This window comes from Strix uralensis, chromosome 3, assembly GCF_047716275.1.
Source record: "Strix uralensis isolate ZFMK-TIS-50842 chromosome 3, bStrUra1, whole genome shotgun sequence".
NCBI lineage: Eukaryota > Metazoa > Chordata > Aves > Strigiformes > Strigidae > Strix > Strix uralensis.
Genome location: NC_133974.1, coordinates 4,136,592 through 4,147,421, shown reverse-complemented (window position 1 = coordinate 4,147,421; position 10,830 = coordinate 4,136,592). Strand labels below are relative to the sequence as shown.

At 47.3% G+C, this 10,830-nt stretch overlaps 1 protein-coding gene across 1 annotated transcript; it reads left to right on the top strand.

The window, feature by feature from the left end:
• The first annotated feature begins 4,642 nt into the window (after window positions 1-4,642).
• LOC141941696 (gallinacin-12-like) lies at window positions 4,643-6,329 on the top strand. The gene is made up of 4 exons (XM_074864673.1): window positions 4,643-4,754; window positions 4,860-5,026; window positions 5,156-5,288; window positions 5,869-6,329. The coding sequence occupies exons 3-4, from the start codon at window positions 5,156-5,158 to the stop codon at window positions 6,015-6,017; spliced, it is 282 nt and encodes a 93-aa protein (XP_074720774.1). The 5' UTR covers window positions 4,643-4,754; window positions 4,860-5,026; the 3' UTR covers window positions 6,018-6,329.
• Window positions 6,330-10,830: the final 4,501 nt, after the last annotated feature.

Sequence of the window (10,830 nt, the reverse complement as noted above, 5' to 3'; positions counted from 1 at the left end):
CCCTTGTGACCCTCCAGGTCTGCACCCACAGTGGTCTTTACCCAGTACAAATCCAATTCAAAATCTAGAGCTGCAAAAATCTAGGGCATCAGACAAGCCTCTGAGATACGTCAAGGATGAAGTCCTGGCGTGCATTGCACCACTCAGGCACTTTACTGAATTGTGGACACAAAGCAAATGTTGGGCTTGCTCCAGCTGTCTCTGAGGCTATGTCATGTTTGTAACATAATCAGAGCCAGGCTAAGGCGCTGGAGCTGGATGGTCTGCACTCATAAATTGTCATTGTGGTCTTTGGCATGGTTTTGGCTGTCTCCCTTTTTTTTGGAGTGGTGGAGGGTGTTTTGCAGGGATGGGGATCAATGGACATGTTTAGATCAGACAAAGATGTGAGGGGAGATATCAGGGAAATCGTTTGCAAACCAAACCCAGATGCACAAATAACCAGATGAGTGACGTACCCTTGGGCAAACAATTGTGCTTTGCTTCCACAAATCATTTGGGCACATGTGTATCCCTAAGCTCCTGAATTCTCCCAATGACTTCAAAGCCCAAGATCATACTGCCAGTCAGTGCAAGCTGGAGACAGAGCCCAGGTCTCCCCTGATCCTTATATCTTTCAAACTGACAACTCGCTCACAGAAAACTGGGTAAATTTTCATGTCAATTCAGTATCTGAATTGCTACAACTCTTCTAGTAAACTAAGCAGCCTCCGGGCCTCTTCTCTAGCCCTGAAGCCAAATATCATAACCTGGTCATGCCCATCCTCTCTTGTCCTCCAGAAACAGGTGGTTATATCCAGACTGCCTGGTGAACACGATCCCTGATCCCAGACACACTTGGCAGTAGTTTGGGAGAGAAATAACCTGGACCAAAACCTCCCCAGGGATATGCTAAGCATTTCACAGTTTGGATAATCAAATCCCAGATCTTATGCCCTGCCTTGTTTTGTTTACTAGTAAAGATATATCCAAGGAGTTCAAGCTTTGATAAAAGAAAAATGTGTGAGAGAAGATTAATATATTTTTTTAATAATTATAATTTTTTAAACCCCCACTTTTTGGTTTCTTTTTAATTAAATAATCTGATTTATGGCCTATCCCATGACCCACTAAAATCAAGTGAAGTCAATGAATGGGCTTTAGTCTCTGTTCCCACTGAATTTTCCCACATATAAATACACCCCCACTACCATGCCTGAGTCAGCCTCTCTTGTCCGGTCCCCTGACACATGGCTGGTGTCTCCATAAACCTGTTTTCCATCTCAATGAGTCTTTTTGAGCAGTGATGTGTCCATGCAGGACTCAGTCTACACTTGGGTGCCTGGGATATGCCAACATGGTGACCATGGTCCTGCACAAAAACATATAAAGACTGGTCAGTGTTACACCATGCTCTGTTGCTGGTATATATATATATATTAGAAGGAACTGAAGAAGATGTGATGTCCTGAAGATATCCCATTCCATCACGTACATTAGCCATGGGAACCCGGGATCTTCTCTAAGAAATGCTCCTTTGTCCGTAATCAACAATATAATGACAGTGATAATGAAATTGCTTTCCTTGGCATGTCTTACTTGCCTCTCATTCATTTTTAAAGGACACTGTCATCTGAGACTTGGAGGTGCATTGACATTGATCGAAGTATGATTTACTCTCATGTTGAGCATGAAGGTTCTTCCAGAGGTAAGGTGAGGATACAGGACACTGGTGAACCAGGACACTGGTTCCAGACAACAGGACAGAGGCATCCAGAAAGTCTAGATCAGAAGTCAGACCTAAGTCTTCCTGTGTCTTACATATGGCCTTTCACCATTGAGCTTTACTTCCATTTTCTTTCTTCTCACTTTATTTCCATTAGCTGATTTTGGTTGGGTGGTGGCAGTTTGTAATTGTTTGCGAATTTATTCAAGATCTCAGCTTCTTTGAGTCATGAAGGAGAGCAAAAAAATCTTTAGTACAGGAGGAAGAGGCACTGTAACTAACAAGTTAATGGATTGCTAGAAGATTTCACTGAGGTGTCATGAGATATAAATCAGCAAAGTATAAAAAGCCTGCTATTAGCCCCAAATCAGGATGTGTGTGCAGATAAAGACACAGGAAAAAGTCACAGTCTGCACAGTTCCCAAAGAAACTCATCTAGGGACTCACTGAGGTCACCATAACCTCACAGATGAAAACCCTCCCGTGAAAGGAATTCACCCACCCACAAAGGTACATTGCAAACCCAAAACATGGAGTGACCTGGGGGTTTAGAAGAGACCCACGGCTCAGCAGCCACTGGTGGACAACAAGTCTCAGTGGCTGCAGCTGTCCAGCCAAGTGTTTATCATTTCTCAGAAGATCCTGGGTCAATGCCAAACAAAAAGGGCCGCACTCAGATTTACAGATGGTGTGCATCCACTGACGGCTATGTCATGAGATGGTTTCAAAGCCAGCACCATGTTCCTCCAGCCTTCCTAAGACACACACAACCATCACTGGCTGCTCTCCCTGGACCAGGGTTATCTGAGGACAGGAGGGGGGCTTGTTGAGGTGTATACCCCAACTCTGCCAAAGAGGTGGGAAGGATCTTCCTTATCTGTGTAAGTAAAGACTTATAGCCCTTAAAACCCTGGCACTGAGTATCTTGCCTTTGCTGCCCCTGTTTTCATAAAGAAATGTTTCTCCCTAGCACAGCTACAAAATTTAGCATTACTAGCCCCTGGAGTTAACAAAAAGGCGCATCTGTACTAACACATTGATCCATCCCTTGCCTTGCATGGAGATGTTGGGCACTGGATTGTCTGTGCTGCATTTGTAACCATTTCCACCCCATTTTCACCCCATTTCCACCCTGGAGTGAACCAACTGTGTGCTTGTTTGTGGAAAGCCACACACAGAATCACACTCAGGGGATGAGCATGTCCACACCACCTGGCCCAGGGAACACAGAAAGATGCTATTAATAATGATAGCACTTAGCCACAGCTGTACGGTGTATGTGTGGTGCACTGTAAATCCACAGTGTACAAGTCCTTGGGGGAATGCAGCTTTGAAGATGGCCACACTTCAGACAGGGGGATGGACTGTGGAAGTCCCCTCAAACCTGCTTTTTAACTGATTCTAACAAACTCTGGGTATGTGTGTGCTATCAGTGGGATAGTCCCTTTTAGGAAGTGCTGTCTCAAAATGCCAATAATTATTTCACAGAGGCAAAAAGCAAAGAGGTGAGGGGCTCATTTTTGTCAAGACTGCAATATGTTGTGCCCCTTCCATGCAAGCTGTTGTCCCATCATTCAGCCACAAAAGATGTCCAGATGTGCACCATCCTTTGCCACCCTAGATCGCAAAAGACCCTCCAAACTCTCTTTGCAAAGCTGACATGATACACACTGCCACGGGCCACAGGCAAGAAGCTTCTCTTCCAGCTTGGGGGTTGTTTCACTTCCCTGCATCCTTACTGAGTGGATCAGCATCTGGGACAGCATGAGAGGGGTCCTGGCCTACCACACGCCTTCCAGCCTCAGAGACAGCATGGAGCAGCAAGCAGTCCTACAACCCTTTCAAGAGAGGATACATCTCACCCTCACGAAGTGACAGTGGGACCAGCCAAGCTTTGACATCAGTTATAAGGCATGAAGAGGATGAGGAGAGGGGAGTAATGTTGCTTGGGAGAGGGCAACAGGGAAAAATCAGGTCCAAGCTCTTTTGTTAGAGTGAAAATGCACTGAAAAAGCAACACATCCAAAAAATGGCCTGGAGAGAGGAGGTAGAAGAATTCTGACCTTTGCAAAACCTGAGCATGCCCACCTAGAAATTATTATCAGACTGCAGCAGGCATATGACTGCTGTTCCTCCAAGATCAGTATTGCTCTAGCACAAAATGCTCCACACCTTCCAGCTCTTTTGCCATACTGGCCTTACAGGTTTGCCCACCACAAAGCCCAGAGGGACAAGTCCAACCACTACAGTGTTCAAACAGTTGTGTAAAGGTCCCAGACCAGCTCCTTACTCTAGTCCTAAGGGAGTAGTTCCCACACCAAGAGGGTGATTGGACCTATTTCTGGTCCACCAGGTGACCATGGACTAATGGGTAATGAGAATAAGTGGACAAGGAAAATGAGGGTTTTGCCAGCACTTGACTGCTCTAGATCAGGACTTGTCAGCCTTTGAACAAGAGGTTTTAATGCATCTGAGCCTAGGGAAAGAAAAAAATCTGTCTTTTGTCCTTCTTGGCTTTAGGACCAGACTTAGCTCCTGACAGCTGGACATTGTTGTCACCTGAGATGACCCAGGGCATCATGCTGGTCTTCCAGAGTCTTGTCTGCCACTGTCACTTATGGAGAAATCCCCAATAACTAGGCATTTCAGGGGACATAAATCAAGCTGATCTACAGAAAACTTAGACTCTATCAAGTGCATCTGAACTACATTTTTTGAGGGGGAAGGGAATTTTTAACCTTGATCTTTCAACCATGCAATTTAGGATGTATTAACACAAACTGTGATATTGACATAGCTGAAGGGACAGCAAACAGCAGGACCAGGCAGGGGCAGCAGCCAGGCAAGGGAAGCTGGAATATCACAGGCTGATTTTACAGCAAGAGCTGTATATCTGTCACATTATTACCACCAAGGGGTGCGTTGCTGAGCCATCCGGCTACCTCCTCCACCAGTGCTGAGTGCTCATCACGCTCAGGAATGAAGCCTCCCAAATTCCTCGGAAGCCAAAGCTGGAATGACATTTTTGGCAGGAAAAAATCACACCCAGGTTTCAGCTGGAGAAAATATTCACATGAGCTCAGATAAAAAAATGAACCACTCCTAGCCTGCACCATTCTCCTCCTTGCAGCTCCTCAGGAGTCTTTCCTTGCAGGTTGCCATCCTCCCACCCATCAGCTCCCCGGAGACTTTGCTGGCTGCAGAAGGGCAGAGGATCCCCTTGAGCCTCTTTTTCCAATGAGCTGCCTGCATCTGGCAATCTACCAGTCTAAAATGCCAACTGCCGGGGAGAGGAATTGGGAAAGCCAATAACCAGCAAAGGTAAAGCAAGTCAATGTTGTTTGGAGCTGCAGCACTGGGTCAGAACGACACGGAGGGTTTCTCAGCAGTAAAAGTTACTCCCAAGACTGGAATACAATTAACTCCTGCCTACTCCCTTCCTCTTCCCAGATGCCATCCAGCATGCCAGCAGCACACAGAGGCTTCTGTAAAATCTCATGCTCAGCCCTGCGATTTTCCAGAAGAACAAAAGCAATGGGGATCCTTTGGTTCATTTTAATCTTCGTCTCCCTGACCAGTCACGGTAAGACCAGGCCGAGGGTGGTAAACAGAGCTATCTGGGAACAGGACTAGTCTTTCCTCACTGTGTAATCAAAGCAAAATAGGGGGAAAGTTGCCCTCAGGTTTCTGCATGAGATAGTTGGCAAAATCCATGGTTTAATCCCTTGCGTAATGTAAAAATGATCAGGGAAGAAGCTGTGAAAATGGGGCACCTCACTGCCTTTCTGGGAGCAGACTGGCTGGAGAAGCCCTACAGATGTCCTGTGCTCTGGGAAAATGTTTCTGCCTTTTCTCAGACTGCAGTTGCCTCCTTGGTAGGGCGAGGACAACCGCTCTGACCTCCCGTGCATGGCCTTTGGCAACGTCCTGAAAAAACAACAGCGTGATAAAATGTTCCTTGAGTGAGTTTGGCTCCGCAACTTGGGTTTTTTAATGCAGATGTCTGAAGCTGTCCTTTGGAACAGGGACCCCAGATGTGCTCTTTGCAGCCCTGTGTTACCAGGCTCCATGCACGCTCGCAGTGCTGACTTGGCTGGCTGGGCACATGATGCCAGAGGAAGCCCCATGCATTTTACCCACCAACTTGCCTCTTCTTTATACAGGAGATGCTCATGGACCAGACAGCTGTAACCATGAAGGGGGCTTGTGCCGAGTTGGCAACTGCATTTCAGGTGAATATCTGGCTAGGTACTGCTTTGAACCCATCATTCTCTGTTGTAAAAGTTTATCAACCACTACTGCAAAGAGATGAAGATTTCCAAAGGAGCAAAATGCAGCACGTGGAGAGCTACAAGCTCCACTAACAAGGAACGAGCTGCTGTTGGGAAGAAGATGTTGTGCCTTTCTGTGATTGTTGCTCCCTTGGGAGAACATGGCTGTAGATTCACTCGTGGACTTCTGAACACGTTGCTTTTTGCTTTCACTGTGACTTTCTAGGAAACACTGTGACAAGAAGAAATTGGATCCACCCTTTTGGCATCTGGTTGTTATCTGTCACGCACAAGTGAGAAATTGCCTTTCTCCTTACCTGAAAGCAATAAACCTGAAGTTTAACAGAAAAGCATGTCTGTGACTCCCGCTGACACTCGACAAAGCCGCTGGTGGTGGGACGCATCCTCTCCCACTGACCAGGAGTGAACGCAGCAGCCCACACCTTCCCAGCAGAGCAGTGTGGCTCTCTCTCTTTATTTCTCTTCCCAGAGAAAACAGTTGCAATAGGGGCAGCCTTTTTTCCAGCACTTTTGGTGCAATAGCTTCCCAGTTTGACATAAAAGCAAGTGTCGTCTGTCTTTCTCAGGCAAGGCCCCCCATACCTATTCTTCCTTTCCAGGCTGTGGCAGGTTCTTACAGGCAATGGGAAGGGCAGGCCAGAGAATAAATCACAGAAAAGGAGCAGGGATTCCCTACATGCACACAGACCCCTTTGCCCATGGCATTCATAGCAGGAATGTGCTATCCATCAGCCATATTTCCTCCACCTACACCAGAAAATGCAAAGCCCAGCAGGATTGTCCCAGATTCATCCCCCTTCCACAATGCAGCAAGACCAAGGGAGAGACTGGACTTGTTTGTTTTAAACATGGTGGGGAAGGGATCAGAAAGTTGTGTACCATTGCCCTTGACAGGCTGCTTTCCTCATCCATGGACTGCGTTCCTGGTGCTCCTCCTTTCACCCAGCAATAATCCCAAAGCAATGAGCCTGCTTGCACCAAACAGCTTTCTGCCTATGAGCTGCATCAGCATAAATCCATTAGCTGTCCAAATCCACTCTCAGCCCTTCTGTGTTTTTTCAGCATGAAATTTTGACACCCGCCTGCCTTTTCAGTTAGCTCTCAATCTCCCTTTCCAGGTAAAATATTTCTCTCTGGGTCAATCATTTCTGTGAAAGCAAGAAAACAATGATGTAATGAGAAAGCTATGCCAATTAGCCGAGGCGTTGGTCAGAGCCAGGGAAAAGTCCTCCCTGAGAGATGAAATTCTTGCTGTGATGAATCAAACAGGAAAATTCCCATTGACCTCACCAGGGTCAGGACCCATTACCAGAGGTCCAACAATTAATTCATCCGAGCAACTCCATTCTCCCGCGAGCAGCCCAGCTATTCTCTTCGGGTCATCATAACACCACCCAGGACACCAAGGCATGCAGGGAGACGCCAGCGCTCCCCTGGAGATACCCTGCAGTTGGATGAAGAGGGCCGGATTACCCAGAGCCAGCTGTCAGCTTGGGAACCGACACTGAAAACAGAGATGGGGCTGAGCCCGGAGCCAAATTCCTCCCCAGATCCAGCCTGTCTCTCCAACGCACACTGATATACGGGTACAGCACAAGCAGGCTTTTAAATCAAGGCGCCTTTCCAAAGCAAACAGTTTATTTCTCACATCTGGCCACAAAGTTCATGATTTGTGCCTCTTGTCTGGGGGACACTTAGCTACCATGTTTATAGCCTAGTTTCCTAAGAAAGTTAAACATGTGGGCTCATGCTGCTCATCTTGTAAACCTCCCTGCTACTTGCTGGGCCTTCTGTCCCTTATACATTTTGGACCTGCTGGCCAGATTTCAATCAGGGAAGGTGGAAATGCTCAGCCAGTTTATAGGCAGCATTGTCCCCCTGGCAGCAATGTGACAATAAGTGCAAGCTGCTGCTAAAGCACATGGTCCTACTCTCCTTGGTCTGTGTGTTCCCTTGCTCACTGATCCAGCTGGAAATAATCCTCAAAAAAAAAAAAAAAACACAACCCAAACCAAACCCCACCCAAGAACCCAATCCAATAACAAAATCTATCATCAATTCTGCCTGATGAATGAGAAGAGCCAACTTCCCTTCCAGCTACCTGGCCTAACAGGAGGAGAGAGAAAGCACCAAGGACATGATGGAGGGTGGAGAACAGCACCCTCCAGTCCATCAACCCTACACAACTGTTTCCCTTGGTTTCTTGACCCATTGACTGGCCTGGGGCAGAGCACCCAGCCACCAGCACAGCTCCTGAGGAGCTGCTTAAACAGCAGCGTGAGGTGCTTTGGCGTAAGCAATAGGGAGTACTGCTCAGATTAATTACCCACAGGCTGATGTATCCCATAACCGGGAGAAGGAAGGTCTGAACTGCTCTGGCTGAGTGACAGCACAGAGCTGTTCACCTGCGTGTTTTCATTCACCATGAGACCACAGTCCTACAGGCACTCAAACACCATTTTCCAACCCTTACTAACCAAAAGCTAAAAAAAGTATTCATTGTTTGAGGCACTCAGTAAAAATCATCCCCAGTGCAACCCTTTGCCAGAGGACTTCCACCCATGACCAGCAGTTCTGCCCAACCAGGACCATTTCCCAGAGTGTAAACCCAACTGAAGTCAGTGGAGTTCATCTGAATCCATCCTGTTACCTGCAGGGTTGCACGTAGGAATAGAGGGGACAGTCAGGCCACAGGGAAACCAGACCAGCAGAAGAAATGAGAAGGTGAAGCCTACCATCCCTTAAGAGATGCAGGCTGGTGAGAATTTAAATCAGATTAGTTGCCCACTCTGAAAAGACATTAAGTTTTTGCCCTTGTGGGAGAAAGCCAAATGAGGAAGAGGATTTTTGTGGGGAAGTCTTGGCTGAGCCTTTAACATCATCTACCTGTCAGAGCTCAGGTGGCTACAAAAATAGGGATTCTTCAGTACTACCCTAGCAGAACTCAACCAGCTTCTAAGGGAGACTCAGAAATCATCCAGACCTCTTGGGAGGTATATTTTGGGCCTTTGCAGCCATATGAACAGCCAGGGTAGAGCCCTACCCTCATGCCTGGTCTGTCGACCAGCACAAGCCTCATGAATAGCTGGAGACTTTAGTTCATCAAAGCACAGCATGAATGTCCCCCTCGCTGGAATTTGTTTGCAGTTCCCAGGCAACAGGCCGGTGTTTGTTTGGCAGAGCGTGCCAGACGGAGATGAAATCCTCTGCTTCTGCCCTAAAAATGCCATTGTAAAAGGAGCTGTGTAATCAGGGGCAGAACAGCAGTCAGATGGGCTTCTGTTCAGGGAAACTGAGCTCTCATAATCTTGGGCAAGCCCCTTATGTCTAAGTGGTCCCTCGTGTCCCCAGCAATGCCATGAAAACCAATGCAACAACCTGCATGCATGGCTCTTCCTTCAGCCCTGTGCAGGAGAAAAGGGGTCCTATTCAGCCAGGTCTCCTTTACCTCCTGTAGAGTGAAAGACACCATCACCGTACCACAGCCCGGCTCCAGGGTCACACTAGGAAGATACAATGGGTCTGGATGAGTAAATCAAATCACGTGAGGCTCAGGCTCAGACATTAGCAGATACCCATCCATGCTATCAGCAAACTAGCACTTTGCCAAACTGCTCTTTGAACCAGTCTGGAGGTGGGCACGTGCCAGGGACCATCAGTAATAGATGTCTGGATGTGGCCATGCAGCTGTGGGGAAGGGCTTAGCTGTGCAGACAGAAGGTTTGCTGTATCCGCTTGCCGTGGGGCAAAGGACAGCATTTAAAAAAAAAAAAAAAAAAAATAGGAAGAAAGGAGGGATTTGCAGATTCAGACCACATAAAGTGAAATCTTTTTTCACTCGGACTGCAAATAAGCCACAGCAGTCTGTGAGACCAGGAGCATAGTGGATTTCATGGGTGGAGTGGAGCATGGTGCAGCACAAGATCAACATGAAGTCTAGCTACCAATGTAATCAGTGTGATGTGGTTCACACAGCAGGTACCAGACATGTTTGGGATGTCCAGGGTATCAGCCCTGACCTCCAGCTCCCACAGCAGAAGGGTACGTAGATCTGTTGTCACGCCTACCAGTCCAGTGTGGGTGTCTTGGGTACCCCAGAGCATCCCAAATGCTAACAGGTGCCTGTTCAGGTGACTGACATGAGTGCTAGATCTCCACAAACTTTTGTGAGCGCTTAGACATCTCATGAGCCTGAAGTGTTTTATGTGATATGTATGATGCAGCAAATGCCCATAGGCCTGAACACACATAGTGTTTTGGGATTATCCCCAAACATCTCCCCTGGGCTCATGGGGGATGTGGGGAGCGGGCAGGAGGCAGACAGGGTCTGCTGGGCAGAGGTTGAGTCCTGAAGCATCTCTTGCAAAACAGGACAGACGTCGGGTGGTTTAGGAGGCATATGGCAGAAGCCTGGAGGATCAGAAAAGTCTGATAAAACATGCTGAGGGTGAATGAAGTCTGACTGTTCACAGTCTTGTCATGCACAAGAGCTACTGGGAAACTGGTGGGAGACACATTTAAAACAAACAAACAGAATTGTTTCTTTATGCAACCAGTTGCAGACCTATGAAACTCCCTGTTGAAGGATATTAACATGTAACACTTCACTCCTCAGACCAGAAAATAGTCTGAGAGCAGGAGAAAAGTTGAGATGAATACCACAGACATACTGTGCTTACTCTAATTCATGATCCAAAGGGTCTTTTCCAACCTGAATGATTCTATTCTAATTCAGACCTCCCTGTATGGCCACTGGTATAGGCAGGAGGTGGATGGTCCCACAGCCTGGGTGAAGACAGTTTTATTGCAGTCTGTGAAGGCTTGCCCACGGCC

Excerpts from the sequence above, each read along its gene's own strand:
- LOC141941696 (XM_074864673.1), top strand. The coding sequence starts at position 5,156 with ATGCCATCCAGCATGCCAGCAGCACACAGAGGCTTCTGTAAAATCTCA. Across the intron at positions 5,289-5,868 it reads CGTCTCCCTGACCAGTCACG|GAGATGCTCATGGACCAGAC; the intron begins GTAAGACCAGGC and ends TTCTTTATACAG.